This window comes from Gossypium arboreum, chromosome 3 (genome assembly GCF_025698485.1).
Source record: "Gossypium arboreum isolate Shixiya-1 chromosome 3, ASM2569848v2, whole genome shotgun sequence".
Taxonomy (NCBI): domain Eukaryota; kingdom Viridiplantae; phylum Streptophyta; class Magnoliopsida; order Malvales; family Malvaceae; genus Gossypium; species Gossypium arboreum.
The window spans coordinates 42,508,907-42,527,317 of record NC_069072.1 but is presented as its reverse complement, the minus strand read 5'-3'; the positions used below and the strand labels follow the sequence as shown (position 1 = coordinate 42,527,317).

At 35.0% G+C, this 18,411-nt stretch overlaps 3 protein-coding genes across 3 annotated transcripts; all 3 read right to left on the bottom strand.

The window, feature by feature from the left end:
* Positions 1-8,895: 8,895 nt before the first annotated feature.
* LOC108478983 (uncharacterized) lies at positions 8,896-9,680 on the bottom strand. The gene has a single exon (XM_017781430.2). It carries the CDS (start codon positions 9,437-9,439, stop codon positions 9,107-9,109), a length of 333 nt encoding a protein of 110 aa, XP_017636919.1. The 5' UTR covers positions 9,440-9,680; the 3' UTR covers positions 8,896-9,106.
* Positions 9,681-11,299: 1,619 nt separating this feature from the next.
* LOC108476705 (ACT domain-containing protein ACR4-like) lies at positions 11,300-14,645 on the bottom strand. The gene is made up of 8 exons (XM_017778983.2): positions 13,963-14,645; positions 13,495-13,567; positions 13,363-13,408; positions 13,168-13,282; positions 13,019-13,086; positions 12,343-12,933; positions 12,132-12,236; positions 11,300-11,916 (listed from the first exon to the last, which is right to left on the bottom strand). The coding sequence occupies exons 2-8, from the start codon at positions 13,563-13,565 to the stop codon at positions 11,575-11,577; spliced, it is 1,338 nt and encodes a 445-aa protein (XP_017634472.1). The 5' UTR covers positions 13,566-13,567; positions 13,963-14,645; the 3' UTR covers positions 11,300-11,574.
* A 382-nt stretch (positions 14,646-15,027) lies between these two features.
* LOC108476843 (uncharacterized) lies at positions 15,028-17,737 on the bottom strand. Its single transcript, XM_017779202.2, has 8 exons — positions 17,536-17,737; positions 17,342-17,451; positions 16,813-16,892; positions 16,453-16,594; positions 16,226-16,375; positions 15,801-16,002; positions 15,459-15,561; positions 15,028-15,363 (listed from the first exon to the last, which is right to left on the bottom strand). The coding sequence occupies exons 1-7, from the start codon at positions 17,633-17,635 to the stop codon at positions 15,461-15,463; spliced, it is 885 nt and encodes a 294-aa protein (XP_017634691.1). The 5' UTR covers positions 17,636-17,737; the 3' UTR covers positions 15,028-15,363; positions 15,459-15,460.
* Between the last annotated feature and the right edge of the window lie 674 nt (positions 17,738-18,411).

Here is an 18,411-nt window from a genome sequence, read left to right as displayed (position 1 = left end):
ATTAAATATAAGGTAGTTCGCTCGAACACTAAATGCAGGGTTGACAGCCAATAGGGTAAAATTGGAAAAAGAGTTAGAAGAATAACGCAAGTGTTGGCAAGCGAATTTTGAGAAATCTACCAAATGAGGCAAAACAATAGAAAAGAGTACAAACGCACAATTAAATGTTCGTGCACAGACACACCTTCCTCCAAACGATGAGCATAAAGACGTTGTTTCATATGCAACTTGCTAGTTAGGGTTTTCGACATGGCTGTTGTAGCTTTGTCCATAATGCAATGGCAGTCTTCTCCTTCATCACATCCTATAGAATTTTATTCGACAAATGCAGATGTAATTGCGTTAAAGCCTTTTGATCTTTACGTTTCTTCTCTTCTTCCGTCAATGTCGAAGACGTCTTATCTATCCCTAGCAGGGCATCCTCTGAATCCATTTATGCAAGAACTTCCTATATATTTATCTGTCACAACACGAATATGATGTTGCGATCCAACAATGAAATATCATAATTCAATGTCACCATTACCGTGATCGAGACAAGTAACCTGAAAAGCTCTGATATCAAGTTGTAGAACTAACGTTGATAATGGCAATATAGAACGATCACAAACCAATAAGAAAAAGAAAAATAAAGCACACAGATTTTACGTGAAAAACCCTTTTGGGAAAAACCACGGGCAGAGGAGAAAAAAATTCACTAATGTCGAATTTGAATAATATAAGAGGAGTTTAGACTACATCTATATATAGATTGAAAAAACTTATTTTAATCGATGTCAAATAGATAAAGTGTAATAAGGTTGAAAAACTTTATTCTAATCAATATAAAATAAAAAAGTATAGTTCTATATGGATTTTACTTTTTTATTTTACCACTATATTTTATTTTAACAATGATTCGAGTCACTCAATTCTAATAATACCATTTTCAAATTTTGATGGAAATAGATGAATAGGAAAATTGAAATTGAATTAGAGAGATTTAGGGTGTATTTGATAAATTGAATATTTAAATATTGAAAAACTAAGTACTAAATTTTTAATGCTAAATTTTATTAGTTTTGAATTTTTATTAGAAATTTATTTGGAAAATTAATAAATATAAGTACCGTATATGATGATTTTGTTTGATAAAAGTAAATACTAGTTACTAAAAGATTATTTATTTTTATTTTAGATAGTTTTAAATGAAAGATAAATGGTAATTTGAATATCTCCTTTGTTTTAAAAATAATAATTTATTTCAATTTTTAATAAAATAAAATCAACTAAATATTTTGTACATTAAGTGATAAGTAGCTATCTACCGCTTATCTTACTCAAGATTTTTTGCTAAAATTTTTATTTCAAATAAAAAATTAAAATAATTATTAAAAAATTAAAATATTGAATGTCAGCAATTGTTATATTCAATAAAATAAAATAAAAATCAATAATTTGTCAAACACACCCTTATTCTAATCAAGAAAACAACCCTGAATTTGTAATTTGGTTAAAAAATAGTTGGCAACTTTTGGCACTTAAAAGATTGAGCTTTTAGTGGCACTTTTGCTTGGGCCGGTGAAAAAAAAATACAATATATTTTCCAACATTTGGGGCAATTTTTATGCTAAAATTGAAGAATATGCCAAAAAAAAATTATTTAGGCGTTTAGGCTATTTTTAATTTTATTTAGGGAAATAAATCGTTTTTGAAGAAATAGTGTGAAAGCGCGTATGATTGGGTGTGTTTTCTGCTTAGTTAGTAGGGAAGCACGTCCAGTTACGATTTTTGACTTTTTTAATACAATTAATTTTTTTGGTTGGATGGTTAAATGGTGGTGATTTTGTCCTTAAGTCCAAGGTTTGATTTCTCTCCTACTCACATTTATATTTTTATTTCATGTTATTTTAAACTTCTTCTTCTTCTTAATGAATGTCTTTAACATATTAGCTTTCTTAGTTAAATAGTTAAATAACAATGATTTCATCTTTGAGACCTAGGTTCAATTTCCCTTTCTAAACACATTTGTAATTTTTATTTCATATTGTTTTAAGTTTTTTATTTTAAATTAATAAATATATTGTTTTCATTTTTTATTTTAATTCATCTTTTAATAAATAGATCCTTTATTCATAAAATCAAATAATTATAACAAATATAATTATTTTTAGTAAATATAATTTTTATATGTGTAATATTTATTTTTCAATCCATATCATGAGTGTAGTAAATATTTTTGTATGTGTATTTAACATATTTCACATATAAACATAATGATATTTCAAATAATTAATTGAAACATTTCACATAAAAAAATTTTGAAATATCATACTCACAATATAGATGAAAAATAATGATATTTGAAATATTTTACATATAAAAATAATAATTATATTCAAATAATTATTTCATTTTATAATATTAAAATCACCATACCTACAATATATGTAGAGAAAATAAATATTTAACATATAAATATTATATATAACGAAAAGTATATCAAAAAATTAGTTGATTTTTATATTATATATAAATGATTTATTAATTTCAAATTTCTTAACATAATGATATATATGTAAAATATTTATTTTTATTATATAATTACATATTTATTATTTGATTTTATGAATAAAAGAGTTATTAATTAAAAATATGAATTAAAATAAAAAATTGAAAACAATATATGTTTGAAATAAAAATTACAAATGCGTTTAGAAAAGAGAATTGAACTTGGATCTTAGAAATGAAATCATTTTGATTTAACCATTTAACTAAAGAAATTAATATGTTAAAAACATTCATTAAGAAGAAGAAGCTTAAAACAACATTAAATAAAAAAAATATAAAGTGAGTGGAAGAGAAATCAAACTTGGGACTCAAAGTCAAAACCATCAGCATAACCATCCGACCAAAAAATTGATTATATTAAAAAAGTCAAAAATTACAACTTAAAGGGAAAGCACGTCTAACTGGGTGCGTTTTCCTATTAACTGTGTAGAAACGCGCCTAGCTAGACACGCTTTCACTCTTTCTCCCTAAAAATGATCTATTTCCTGAAATAAAATTAAAAATAGTCTAAAGGCCTAATTAAAAAAAATGGCATATAAGTCTTATTTAGTCTAATCTTTAGTGCCAGTAAATTTTACTTTTCTTGTACTGAGATAACTTTGGGCTGTGAAAATTATTATTAAAATTTATTTTAAAAATAACATTTAGAGATACTGAAATTTTTTAGTTAAAGTTATTTTTCTTTATCATTTAAAATTAAATTTTATATTTATTCATGAAGATAATGTGCTTCACTTATAAAGACTAAAGATCATCATATCAATACAAACATTTTATTATTGTAAAACTATGGGAAATTATAAAAAAAATGTAAGACACTGTTAGAATAACAGTTATTTCTGTTATTCCATTATTTTGGTTAAGCAAAGTATTTAGCAGTTAGAGTTTAGTTAAATTATTAGCTAACTTTCCTATATAATATGTACAGCTCCTTTGCGTAAAAACAAGTTTTTCAAGAATAAAGATTTCTTAATTAGAGGTTCCTATCTTCCTAAGGTTCTCTACTTGATCCGCTGTGTGTCTCATAGATAGTTCCTCCAGCCTATCTGCTATGCAATCTACTACACCTGTGATGGCATCTAATCTCACTGATGGGGTCATTGACAGTCGTTTCTTTTCCACCAAGAAAATCAGTGTGCTTCTTGATGACAACAACTACTTGTTGTGGCGTCAACAAGTTCTTTTGGCAATCAAAACATACAAACTTCAACACTTTCTTGATTCTCAAATTGTTCCTCCACTGCAACAGCTTTTGGATGATACTGGTGTGTTACAAGAAAACCCTACATTCGCTAGGTTCAAACAACAAGACAGTGCGCTTGCCTCTTGGCTACTGTCATCGGTGAGTCCTGTGGTTCTTCCTCACCTCATTGGTCTAGATACTAGTACGCAAATTTGGAATGCACTTGTCAATTTGTATGGCAACAAAACCACCTCTCGATTGGTGTTTTACAGAAGGGTGTTGCACTTTCAACGCAAAGCTGACCTTTCCATGAAAGATTTTTTATTGAAAATCAAGGGATTTTGTGATAGCCTTGCTAGTTGTGGAGAAGTTATCGGCTAACAAGAACATGTTACTGCCATTCTTAATGGTCTATCACCTGACTATGATTCTGTTATCACGATTATCACTATGAGCCAAGTACCCTACACTATCCAGGGTGTTACTACCATGCTTCTTGATGTCGAAGCACGTCAACAACTCACAATGTTGGAAACCCCTAGCTAGCCAACATGGTCTCTCATTAACCTCCAGCACCTGAAAACAACAGTACTCCTGCACCATCGTATCGACCCTCATGAAATAGCCAAAGTCGTGGGCATAATCGTTCCTTTGGCTCTTGCTTTCAATATCAGTTGTGTGGAAAATCATGTCATTTGGTTGATTGGTGTTACTACCATTTTAATGCGTCCTGTAAAAGTGCAAGCTACAGACCTCCTCCTTCTCCACAAGAAAACGTCTGCATGTTTGGAAATGGACCTCCACTTCCACCCTGGACATCAATGTCTATGCCTGTTGCCCCCACAAGCTCGCAACCAGGTTGTCCTTCCCTCCTCCACCAGTTCCTAACTTGATCAATCCTTTTGTTGTTAACTCCTTACAGCATGTCAATACACCTACCTCAATGGCTCCAACCTCTCAAGCTTACGTTGCAACTCCTGACATAGTCGGTGATAATGTCTGGTACCCTGACTTGGGTGCAACACACCATCTTACGAACTCAGTTGCTTCCCTAAGTGAACGCACCACCCCTACAATGGTCCAGGTAAAGTATATGTGGGTAATGGTACTGCTCCACCTATCATGTTTACTGGTCAGTCATCCCTTTTTACTCGTTCACGACCATTATTCATGAGGTCCCTGTTACTTGTACCTGGTATAACCAAAAATCTCTTGTCTGTGTCCAAATTTACAAAAGAAAATCAGATGATGTTTGATTTTTTTTCCTAAACAGTGTCAGGTTCGTGATCTACAAACCAGGGAAGTCATTTTTCGAAGTTCGATGCATGATAATTGTACAGACTCTCCTTACATGGCTTGCCTATGTCTGCTTTGTCTCCTGATCCAGCTGAGTGTTTTGCTACTACTACTACAATGCCTTTAAGTATATGGCATTCTAGATTAAGCCATCCATGTAAAGCCACACTTACAACTGCTCTACATCACTGTAATATACCCTTTGATACAAATAAAGATCCTCTCAATTGTATTGCTTGTCACTTAGGGAAAGAACATAAGTTATCGTTTTCAAAGTCCTTGTTTAAATATACAAAGCCACTTTAGCTGGTGGTTGCTGATGTCTGCGGACCAGCTCCAATCCCTTCCAACGGCTTTCGTTATTATGTTGTGTTCACTGATGCATATACCAGATATAATTGGCTTTATTTTTTGAAGAAAAAATCTAAAGTTCTTAATGTCTTTCCACTGTTTCATAGACAAGCTGAATGAACACTTGGTTACAAACTACTTCCCTTACAAACGGATAGGGGCGGGGAATTTCAGGTGTTGAAATGGTATTTGCTCCAACAAGGTATCATGCAGTGTGTCACATGTCCATACAGTTCTGAACAAAATGGATTGGTTGAACAAAAGCACAAGTAGATTATTGAAGTTGGTCTTTCCATGTTGGCCCATGCGTCTATGCCCTTAGCTTACTAGAATGATGCCTTCAATAGTGCAGTCTACTTGATAAAAAGGCTACCTTCTTCTCCTTTAGGTAATATATCCCTATACAAAAAACTCTTTCAAATTCAACAAAACGATAGCTTCCTTCAAGTTTTTGGCCATTTGTGCTTTCCAAATCTTAGACCATACAACACGTGCAAACTGTAGTTTAGGTCATCACTTTGTACTTTCTTAGGCTACTCCCCACAACACAAGCGATATAGATGTCAAGATAGTAGTGGTAGGATATACATCTCACGTCATGCCACATTCAATAAGTTTGTATTCCCCTTCAAAACCAACAACCCACAATATATTCCCTCTGCATCCCCTCCACGGTTCAGTTTCAAGTTACTTGTCCTACACCCAGATTATCTGTCTCCTACTACCATAAATATGAATTCTTCCAACCCTCAAGACAATTCCTTGAACTCGCCTAGTACAAGTCAACCCCTTCGTGGTCAGTTTACGTCTCCAACACTGAGTCTAAGCCCACTAGACCCACCACCTCCTCCACCCTCTATTTCATACAATTCTCATGCTATGGTTACACGCAGCAAAGCCGGAATCTTTAAGCCTAAGGCCTACCTGAGTAAAGCCACCTATTTTTCAAGTAACACTCCTGCTGACATACATGAAGCAATGCGCAGTGAATGTTGGAAAGCAACAGTACATAGTGAGCTTCAGGCTCTTCTCCATAATAAAACATGGAGCCTATGCTCCCTCCCTGATGATCGTAAGGCCATTGGATGCAAATGGTTATTCAAGGTAAAAAGGAAGGCTGATGGGACAGTGGTGAGGTACAAGTCTTGGTTGGTGGCCAAAGGGTTCTCTCAACATGCTGGTTTAGATTTTCAAAATACCTATAGTCCAGTAGTTCGTGCAACAACCATTCGTACCGTACTTATGACAGCCCTAATTTGACCCTAGTCAGAAAGTAGTTTCAGGACCATAAAATCGAGTCACAAAAATAATTAAATGTTATGTTCTGTGTTTATTATATGTGAAAGTGCATGTGTGAAAATTTCATGCTTTGATCTTATCAATTGTATGTGAAATTATTAAATAGGACTTATGTGAATATGGCAACTTTTGAATGTCGATATAAGTTTGAATTTTTATCTTTGATTGTGTTTGGCTATGCATATAATTTCTAATGTTCTTATATCAATGTGTTTGTACAAATATGGTATTTGGGTTGGTAACAAACACTTCATAACCCATTTCGGCGACGGATACGGGTTATAGGGGTGTTATAGTACTTGCCATTGCAGTCATGAATGGGTGGTCACTAAGACAAGTGAATGTCAATAACGCCTTCCTCAATGGTGACTTAGCCGAAGAAATTTACATAGATCAACCACCTGGGTTTGAAGTTCCAGGCAACAAAGGACAGGAGTTGGTTTGCAGACTGAACAAAGCGATATATGGTCTACGCCAAGCCCCGATTCTTCTCGGTACATTCGAGAGTCTTCAGGCAATGTCTTGTTGCTCATGGCCTATGTTGATGACATAGTCATAACAGGAAGTTCCAGTAAAGCTATTAATGATGTGGTGACTCAACTACACAGTAAATTTTCCCTCAAAGACATGGGAAGATTGAGTTTTTGCTTAGGCATCGAAGTCTAACACACTCCACAAGGGTTACTTCTTAGCCAAAGAAAATATATCTCAGAGATACTCCACAAAACAAGAATGGTAGGAGCAGCAGGTACACCTACACCCATGGTGAGCACTCCCAGGTTTGCTGTCTCAGATGGAAGTCCACCGTTTGTTAATGTTCATATGTATCGAAGTATTGTTGGCATGCTACAGTATACATGCATCACACGTTCAGATTTGTCCTTTTGTGTCAACAAATTAAACTAGTATATGAATCTTCCAAGTGAAACACACTAGAAAGTAGTAAAACGAGTTCTGCGATATCTTCTTAGAACTATTGATCATGGTTTGTACTTGTCAAAAGGACAGTTTGAGGTAGTTTGTTATTCTGATGCTGACTGGGCCTCGTCATTTGAAGATCGCCGCTCCACCACAGGGTATGTTGTGTATCTCGGACCGAATCCTATTGCATGGTGTTCCAATAAGCAGGCCGTCATGTCTAGATCCTCATCTAAAGTAGAATATCATAGCTTGGCCAACTGCGTTTCTAAACTTTTGTGGGTAAAACAACTGATAGGAGAAATTGGAATATCAATCTCTCAACCACCAGTGGTCTGGTGTGACAATACCTCGACAGTATCGATAGCTGCAAACCCTACACACCATGCCAAAGTAAAACACATAGAGATTGATCACCACTTTGTACAAGAGAAAGTTCTCGATGGTATGCTGTAGGTCAACTATGTTCCATCGTCGAAACAAATTGTTGATGTCTTTACCAAACCTATCACACCCATGCAATTTGCATCGTTTCGACAAGCTCTTCAAGTGCTATCAATAGATGCTGCTCTAAGAAGTTCAAACATTGAAGAAACCAGGAGAATGTTAGACTAACAGTTATTTTTGCTATTCCATTATTTTGGTTAAGCAAAGTAGTTAATAGTTAGCAGTTAGAGTTTAGTTAAACTGTTTGCTAATTTTCCTATATAATATGTATAACACCTTTGCGTAAAAACAAGTTTTTCAAGAATAAAGATTTCTTAATTAGATTATAGTAGTTTTCACTTCATGTATAACTTCAACAGACACAAGAAGAGAGGATAATTGTTTTTCTACTTAATTTTGGTAAATTTGTACATATGCTTCAACCATTTATAATATTTAAAGAATCTTCCCATAAATATTTTAGGTTATAGAAATTCTAAGTTTCAATATTTGTGAGCACAAATGCTGAAAAAAGGTTTTAGGAATTTTTGCTTGATAGTTAAATGGTAAAAATTGGGCTAGAAAAAAGTGAAAGTTTAGGCCCATTTTTTCATAGAGGCCCAATTTCTTGTTTGAAGTTTGTGGACTGTTTTTATCATCATCTGCATGGTGCTTATAGATGGTTATTGGCCTATTTATTGCCATTTCTCCTCCTTACATTCACTAATAACTATGGGTTCATGAACTCAACAGAGTGTAAACAACAAGAATGTATGATTCATTTCCACCTGTTTTTGCTATGATCAAACATCTCATTTTTTGTTAAAAAGATATTGAAGCTTTTCCATATTGTGTTCTTCCAATCTAATGATTCATAACATATACGAATTATTGGTAGAGTGATATAAACCATTAAAATCAATGAAATGGAATGCTTCTTCAAATGCTGTTAAATACATGAGTTTTAGTAAACAGAAAGAGTATCAGAAAATATATAGTAATGACAATCCAATGTGAAACACAGGGAAGACAAGATAAATTACGTATTTATAACAAGGAATCCTTAACACCTTTCACAGAGATTTATGGTGCTGTATTCCCTTCTTGATGGAGATAAGATGATTGAAGCAAAGTAGGCAAAACAAGAGGTGATAGTAGAGGAATGGGATCTTTGCTTTGATAGAAGGAACTAAATGAAGTCGAAGATGTTGCTGCTACTGCTACTGATGATGATGATGATGACTTTAAATTGAAGTCCATTGCTTGTGATGGTGAAGCCTTGCCATCAGCATTAGGCTTAATCTGCAAAGGACGAGGGGCTTGTCTTTGAAGCCTGCTCAGTGGCCTTCTAAATACCAGTTCCTCTTTGTGAACACAAATTTGGAACCCTGGGAACTCACTACCAGATTCTGCCATTGTCTCTCCTATCGGTTCATCTCTATCATATCCTTCCCTTCCTTACTGGATCTTAAGCATTTAAGACACGCATTTTTTTTTATATATCCATATTTTATAGATCTAAGATACTGTAACCCTTTAATTAGCATATGCCTTGCTTGCTTGCTTCAGAATACAGTATGCATATCCATGCTGTGTGATTCGCAAGCATGAAATGGCACATCATAGGAGTGCTGCAACGTGCAACATCTCTTGAATTAACTCTATAATTTAACTCCGCAATGAATAAATTATTTGGTATATGCTTGAGCTTAGATCCCAGTCGGTCAGTCATACATGTGGAGAGATGGGTTTCTGATATATTGCTTAATAAGTACTTCCATATGCCTACATGTGAGGGAGGAATCAATGCACACATTTAGTGACAAGATCCTCAGAAGCACATGATACATCAACAGTTTAATTAAATTATTAATTTCCCAATGTTCTTTTTTTTTTTAATTTATTTTCCTCCTCTGGTCCAAGACCTTCTAACCAAGGTTTTCTGTGATGGATGTCAACACGGTCAATTGTGATAAATAAAACAATCCGAAATCATAAAAGTTATTTGAGACCAGCACTCCATGTTACTGTTAACTGGTCTGGGGTATCAGTTCTAAGCACATCTATTTAATCTTTTCCCCTTGTTCTGTTTCTTTCAAGATGCATGAATGCTGCTAATTCTTTGTATGTATGTACGTACGTACCTATGTATATATATACTTAGCTTGCAGTTGCAGACTGTTTCCTGTCAGAGAAGACCACTGATTCATGTGCCTGTTCTTTACCAAATAAAAGTAAAATAGCAAAGCAAGTTCAAAAAAGAGAAGAAAAAAAACATAGAACATGTTGGTTTTTTATTATTTTAAGGTGGAAGGGGAAAGCATGCTTTCATGTTTCTACTCTTTCAACTTTTACATCAGAAAAAAAAATGTTTATTTCTTTTTTTTAAATTTTGAAATGAACGTACATCCAATGAAAATCAGTGTGATATACTCCTGCAGACATCATCCTTACATTTGCATATGTTAACAATGTTATGCAAGCCATGATGAAATTGGACTGCTGAAAGTGTTAAATGACAAAAGAGGTTTCAAAAAGGCAATCATGCAAACCTTACCAATTTAGCTTTTGTTGATGCCAATTATGTGGCAACTTCTTGGGGATTTATATTCATGTAATAATTCATTCTATATATTGACGTCAAGTCACAAGTGTTACTGTTTTCACATCAGATTTCATACTGATTTTGATTACTTTGTTTCATATGGTATCTAAAGTTATGATGTTGAGAAAGAATCCAAGGCACCACATGGCGGCACCCTGGTGCAATCGTGGAGTCACAAAAGTTTTGCTATGCTACTTTCATTTTCCTCAACAGTCCGTCAAACTGAATATGATCAAATTCACTTTCGCAAGGATTTGGGTGGAACATTTTAAAAATAAAATAAAATCATTATTATAAATATTGACATATCATCCTTAATCAACTAATTAATCAATGATTTTTCACTTAACAAATATTGGTACAAGTTGGAAATTCAAGAAAAAATTATAAAAAGAGACCAAAACAAAACACAAAGCCGCCTTCCTCATTTGCATGTTTGATGGCAGGTTGTCACCCACAACTTTTTTTCTTGAAAGCAAAAACTCCCACTGCGAATTTCAATGGGGCTTTGTTTTTCTTCAAACAGTTGTACGTTTCATAGTCTTTACAGCTGAGACTGAGAAGCTATAGGTCAAATCAAAGATCCAATATTATAGTGAAAAATGTAAACTCGACTTGTCATCAATACAGTAAAAAAAAAAGATCAAAAGGGTTAAAACAATGAAAAGTAATTTATGTATAAAGGTCACAACCCATTTTGTCATTTCCTGCATTGGTGGATCCAACTTTAGGTTGGGTAATACACTTTAAATAAAGGCTAAAAGAGGGGGTGAGTTGGGAATTTTACAGGCCCTTCGGTTTCTATCTATGGCTTTCATTTGCCAGAACTGATAAAAATGGTTCCTAGACTGCAACAGCTAAATGAACAAAGATCTACCGTAGAATCTAAGCTAAATGGGCTTTGATTTACATGTGGAATGATGAAGATAAAATATTATTATACTCATTAGGAATAAGACCTGACCAAGCTGAAATTCACAAAAGATCTTGACTTGAAGAGACCACCAAATAGGAACCTAGTTGGAGATTCCTGAGAAACTGATTTTACGTCTTCAGGGCTGCCTTTAACTTTTAGTATGGTCTGCCCAATCACTTGCCGGATGAATTCTATGGTCTTGGCATCGACAGGATACCCCGATGCATCCCGAACATAGAATGTGTTAACAGCTTTGCCATCTTTGGTTGTCACTTCTGCTCGGCTGACGGTGAGGCTATTCTCCCTGAATATGCGAGTGACATCAGATAGCAATCCAACTCTGTCTGTTGTGCAAAGTTCTAGCTTCAACCCCTGGAAGAAGAATTAATAACATTATTAATGAAAGGAGCCCTTCAAAGCAGCAATAGAAGAGCAACAAAATATTATCAGCAATCCAGGCAAGTAATAGCATAATATGATGTTATGAAATGCATAGTTTAGGTAAAATAATGTGATTGTCTGAAACAAAGCCAAGAACATACTCCCAGCTTGTGTGTGTACATATATAATATGAAGAATGCACCCACCTCAGATACCCTTCTCTTAATTGCCGCTTCAAGACACTGAGTTACTCTTTGTCTCTCTGCATCTGATTTAACAGGAGATCCATCTATATGACGAATGTAATATTCCTACAAACACAAGATGTAACGCACAAGTAATTAGAACCGCATGAAATCATACAAAATCGCAGACTCATGAGAAGTGACCATGTAAAGAAAGAAGAAAGCGCACTACCTGATAAGACTCTGGCCCCTCGGTATCAATTTTTGCATGAAACACTACATACCCCATGTCGGTCAAGGTGCAAACGGTATCAAAGAGAAGTTTTGGTCTATCTTTACACCTAATGGTAACCACTGAATAGTCCTTGTCATACCAATTCACAACATCCACATTCGGCCTTTGCCTGTCCTCCAAAACATCATCACCGGTCTGTTCATAATCCCTGTCCGCAAACATCATTTGGTGAAGCCTTCTATCAGTATGTGTGACCGAATGAGAAACTATGGTTTTGGCTAAACTAGATTTGTTGCTTCCCTTAAGTACATTGCAAAGGAGTGCCTTTATCATAGATAGCCTTTCTAGGTCGGTAATTGATGTTCCTGTTTCCTCATCGGTCACTTGCATCACAGCTGCAGCACGGGTGTTATGTGTCCATACTTCGGCATTCACTACATTGCATTTAAGATGCTTAAGGACCGCGCTTAATTCAGATAGCAACCCTGGTCTGTCGCTCCCTGTTAACTCAATTTCAGTGTGGTCCATTGTTTGCTTCACCCCAACAGATCTCATTGCAGATGTGAAGCAAGATTCTGGCCCCAGAGACTGAAGACAAAACGCACAAACAATCAGGTAGGCATGTAAAAAAAAAAAAGAGCAGGAAAATCAATTACAAATTTGAAGTGCTTACCTTTGTAATATAATCTAGAATACCTTCATCTGTGATTTTGTTTCCATCTTGATTAGTAACATTAAAAACTGGTATTGCAAAAACCAAAAGCAAAAAATGAGAATCAATTTACTAGACAAGTCCAAAAGTAAGAAGACGAGATATGTTACCATCCATGAACCAATTGCCATCAGCAGATATGTAGGCTTTATTAATGATAAGGTTAAGATCAGTCAGGATTTGTACAACTTCAAGAAGGATCCCATGTTCGTTTGCACAGTCAACCTGCATTATGATATGGGATAAGTATCAAAAGGTACCATTTAAAAAAGAAAGAAGAGAAACACAAAATCAGACGGCCATACCCTTATCACAGTTGCATTCTTGCAAGCTTCATTATCAATCACAACCCTGACAAGAAAAATAAGTCAATATCACTTGATGTTTCTCAAAACTCTTGATCGAAGTACAGATAACGAAGACAATTTTTAGCTTACCTGGGCGGATTCATTCTTCTAATGAATTTTTCATATTCATCACCCATGTCATGTGAAAAGCTCATGTTCATCTCTAGAAACGAGAAAACAAAAATCAGCCAATGAAAGAAACCAAGGGTAGTACTTGGAAATAAGAGCACCAATGAGAAATCAGAAAGAAAAAGGGGTAAAAAAAATGCAAAACCTTAAAAAGACTTACTTTGGGCAAGTCAAAAATAAAGGAATTGTTGAAAATGAAGAAAAAGAGGAGGGGGGAGAGAGAAAGAAGGTACAAGTATTCCCATTCTCCACCACAACAAAAAACATTGAGAAACTTGAAAAAGAAGTAGAAGAAAATCAAGCACAAAGACCATAGCATAAGATTCTAGCTCTAAAAACACTGAAAATTCTCAATGTCAACAAAACCCACAGTGTGGAAGAGAGAATAAAAAGGAATAAGACAGAGGAGATAGATCAAAAGGGGCTTACCCAATATAGTTTCTTTTGAGAAATTTGAGATCTTGGATTAACCAATGTTCCTCTCTTGCTTTTTTAATTCTCTCTTCAACAAGAAAAAAGGGTATTGTTTACTCTGTCTTTGCAATTATATGAATGATCTGAGAATCACAAATGTAGAATGCACAACTTTATTTACATACTTTAAAAAAAAATAAAAGGAATCTTTAGAGCCCCCTCCCCTGAATACCCCACTCTCATTAAGGTAACAAAACATTAAAAAAAATTACAAAAATAATAATAATTCATGAATCATGAGAATCAGATACACCACGACACGATACTCGAAAAACCTGCGAGCTCTAAAAGCAAGACTCGCCTTTTTTCTTTCTTTTTTTTTTCTTTTCTAAAAAGTTGCTGCCTTTGATAGAGAAGGGCGTAATTTAGCAAGGCTGCATATTATAAAAGAACCAGGGATGGGATAGGATAGGATAGGATAGGAGGGAGTGCTAAGATGCGCTTGTTTTATTTTTTTATTTAGAGAGTAATTAAATAATTGAGTCACGTGTTTAAATTAGGAGGTTAAGATTTAAGAGGCGGTTGATCTCCCAAGGTGTGTGGATAAAACTGCGGTTGTTTTGAATTAGCTGTCAGTATCTTTCCTTGGTTTTTTTAGGTTTTAGCTCTAAAGTAGATTTGTATTCTTTTATATGCTTTCTAGTATCTTCATCTTATTTCTTTTATATGCCACTCAAATACTTACACATAGAACATAAATACCTAGAGCTCACCGTCCATCCGTTAATGGATTTTCACCTTTGATCATGTTACTCACCGTTTTAGAGTTGAATTGATAAAATAAAATAAAAATCTAAATGACAAACTAATTCTACAAATTAGTATTTGCAAGATTTATGTAATTGGAAGAGCCCCAATTTGAAGTCTCCGAGGCCTGTCGCTTTGTTTCCAGGCCTTTTTTCCAAATAGACTGCTAATATGGTTTAAAGACATGCTCTACCCGATGTTAAGTAGAGCTGAGCTGAGTGTACAAAAAGCCCAACTAAAGAAGCCTAGTTTTGCATTTATAAAGCAAACATGTTCTCACACAGAAAACAATGGATGTATCAGATTCCTAAATTGGTTATTCTGTCAACACATCTTTCAAAAGTTTTCTATTTCTCAGCTCCATTGTCAACTTCCCATCAACTAAAATAAGCAGATAGCCAATGGCCATATGAAAGATCTCAAAGAGACGATAGATGATTTTTAATCCCATGAAGAATTTGAAGAGTCTAGCATGCAAGTTAGTTACATCAACTTTAACAAAGTGCGGTCCAAAAATGCCTCAAAGATCTTCAATATCGGCGCAAACATTTCCTCACCTACTCCCAAACCTTTGAATCTTGAGCAGGAAACATCTCCTCCAGTCAACAACTGCAGGAATGAAAGTAAATGAAGCTAATGGTATACTGTATATATGGTGATTAAAACAATACAAGGCAGAAGAGGCTACGAGAAGCACAAGTTACTTTCATAATTCCACATCAGATACTCCCACTAAGAAAGAACTTGGATCGCTGGACCCTAGAAGTGGAATGTACTCTGATCCTCTCACACGAACACTAAAGCATGCTGCAAGCAACAAAGAACCCATATAAGAGATCCAGCAAAAGAACTTTCGTGTGGGTACAAGTTTTGCGTGAATTACTGTCAAGTCTCATAAAACTCTTAGGTATTCATAGCACATACAAAAACAAGAAACTCGTGGAACTCTTGGCATCGCATATTCATTAGCTTAATGAAGAAATCTTTCATAATATGCTATGAGAAGATTTTGTATTTAAGGGCAAGAAAACCAGCTTCAATATTACCATTCTCTATTTTCACAACACTTTGGAGCATTGTATCCATCTTTGTCTTCATGTCAGAACCGTCATCCATAAGTGGGACAAGAAGAGACAATTCTCTGTAAATATCACGTACAAACTGGCATATTCTCTCAGAATATTCTACTTCACCATCAGATATTCGACCAATTGCTAACCGCATCAGTTCCCCAGTCAAATCTGCTAGCTGTAAAAGAAGAGTAAACATTCTTCCATCACAATGCACATTGTGTGAGCGTATGTGTTGGTTCAGTGTGTCAGAGATCTGTATGTATGTATGCATGTATGCTGGGAATAATAAGTAGGCAATATTTGAACAAAGGATATAAGGATATACAAAAAAATTAGCATCAAATGTTTTCATCAGCCTCTGCCTTCAAAAGTAAATAGCATAATATTCAGGCATCTACCCCTAAGAGATAGTCAAGGAGGTTAATTTGCAAAGGCTCGAGAGATGGATCACTCAGTGGCAGTAAACTAGCATTTATCTCATCAAGATTCAAAAGAGTTCCGGTTTGGCAGAATTTGAAGAATGTTGCAGCTTCAACGTACTCTTGTACCTGCCAAGAAACAAGCATGGTAAGTCAACTCGGTAGTTTCTCTTTGGCACAAAACTATAAGAAGAAAAAGATGAAACCCCCGGAGAGTATGCTCGCCGTAGCTTCCAAAAATCAGTCCCCTGCAACTCTTTCACCAGTCGGGAAATATGCTGATCTCTCACTGCAGCTAAATCCTTTTCGGCCTTTTCCAAAACTTCCTCTCTGTTGGCTTTACTGATTCTGTCATCAAGATTAAACCAAAAGCAAAGTAACATATCATATGAACTGAAATAAAATAATTCATTTAACCGTACAGGTAAAGAAAACAGAATAGTAACTGACTGCAAGTTGAAAAACGTATTTGAATGAACTATTTGCAATCAAGAACAACACAAATAGGCAGCAGCAATAGTAAGTAAAATTATCATCATTGAAATCTTGAAAATCGGCAACATTACCTGTGCACCTGAAATATGACTTTTTTACTATTCATAGTTACATCACGACTGGCTTTTACAATCCTTTCGCGTTTTTCATTCTACAAAAAACGATTTGTGTTGATTAGTCGGTGCATATAAAAGCATCTTCGGTAGTCAAGTAAATACATGCAAAAGAGAAACTCCATTATGCAAGGGAACTTTACAGCTTATACATGTAAGAAACTTTGAACGTTTTGGAGAACATATATCCACACATTGCAAGCATCCAACTACAAAACAAGCTTCACTGCTAGAACAAACGATCTTGTATCGATTTTGGGTCCACACTTTTTGTTTTTTTTTTTTTCTCCAAGCCAGTTCGTGAGTTTATGGTCTATTGGGTATAATTAAATTTCATATTGTAGATCAAGATATTCACCATTTTAAAGACCTAAAATCCCATAAAATCTGAATTGTCATCTAAAATTGTGAGAGAAGTACTGCGAGCCAAGGTAAAAATAAGCAAAAATAAAAGTGAAAAATGGAGAAAAAGGAGGAGGAAAATTACGAGGGCATTGAGGTGATCAGCGTAGGAAGAAAAGGCGTCCTTGAGGGAGGAATGGGTGCTCATAGTTCTAGGTCTTTTAGTGGAGCTCTCTAACGCCAAAGCAGCATCATCTGGTTATTGAGGGTTTGGATGATGGATGTCAGAGCAAATAAAAGAGAAAAAATAAATGAAGAAATAAGATGGTTTAGTAGTACCAGAACGAGAGAGGCGGTGGGATTTGAAGTTAGAATTGTTAGCCATAATCAGCCACGATACTGATATCCTTTTGATTGCTGCCGATGAAGAACACAACATCTGTTTTGCCACCTAAACTACTTGACTGCTCCGCGATCCCTTTTTTTTTCTTTGCACCAATTATTTTAGGGTAAATTTTACAAACAGTATTCAACCTTGATGCAGCTAGTAAACCAGTCACTTAATTTTTAAAAAATGATAAATCAGTCACTAATGTTATCAAAAAGTGACAAATCAGTTACCCATTAATATTTTCCGTCACAGAATAGCTGACGTGGCCAGTTAACTTGTTACGTTGGATGAGGCAAAGTTGAGTAACTGTTTTGTTTTTCGTCCTTCCTTTTTTGTTTAATAAATGGCCCAATATTTTTACTTTTAGCGTAAATGGCCCAATATGATTACACTTCTTCTTTTCCACCCCAATAATCTCTGTTTTCAAATATAGTGATCTGCTTCACCCTACCATCAATCTCTTTTATCTCCTTCTCTACCTTCTAATCTCTCCCCATCCAGATTCGAAGAGTAGGAAAAGAATTCAGAACATGAGACAAATGGGGTAAGATCTGAATGCTTTGGATCAACTAGAGTTGGGACTAGAGCTGATGATGGGCTGAGCGGCTCGGCCCGGCTTGGCCCGAAGGCCCGCCTGAAAAATAGGAGGGTTTGGGTAAAAATATAGGCCCGAAAAATGGGCTTGACAAAAAAATGAGGCCCATTTAGAAAACGAGTCGGGCCTCGAGTAAGAGTTTTTTGGCCCGGCCCAAATTATATATTAATATATTTTTTATTTTATTTTTAATCATTTTAAATTTTTAATATAACATTTTTTTATTATA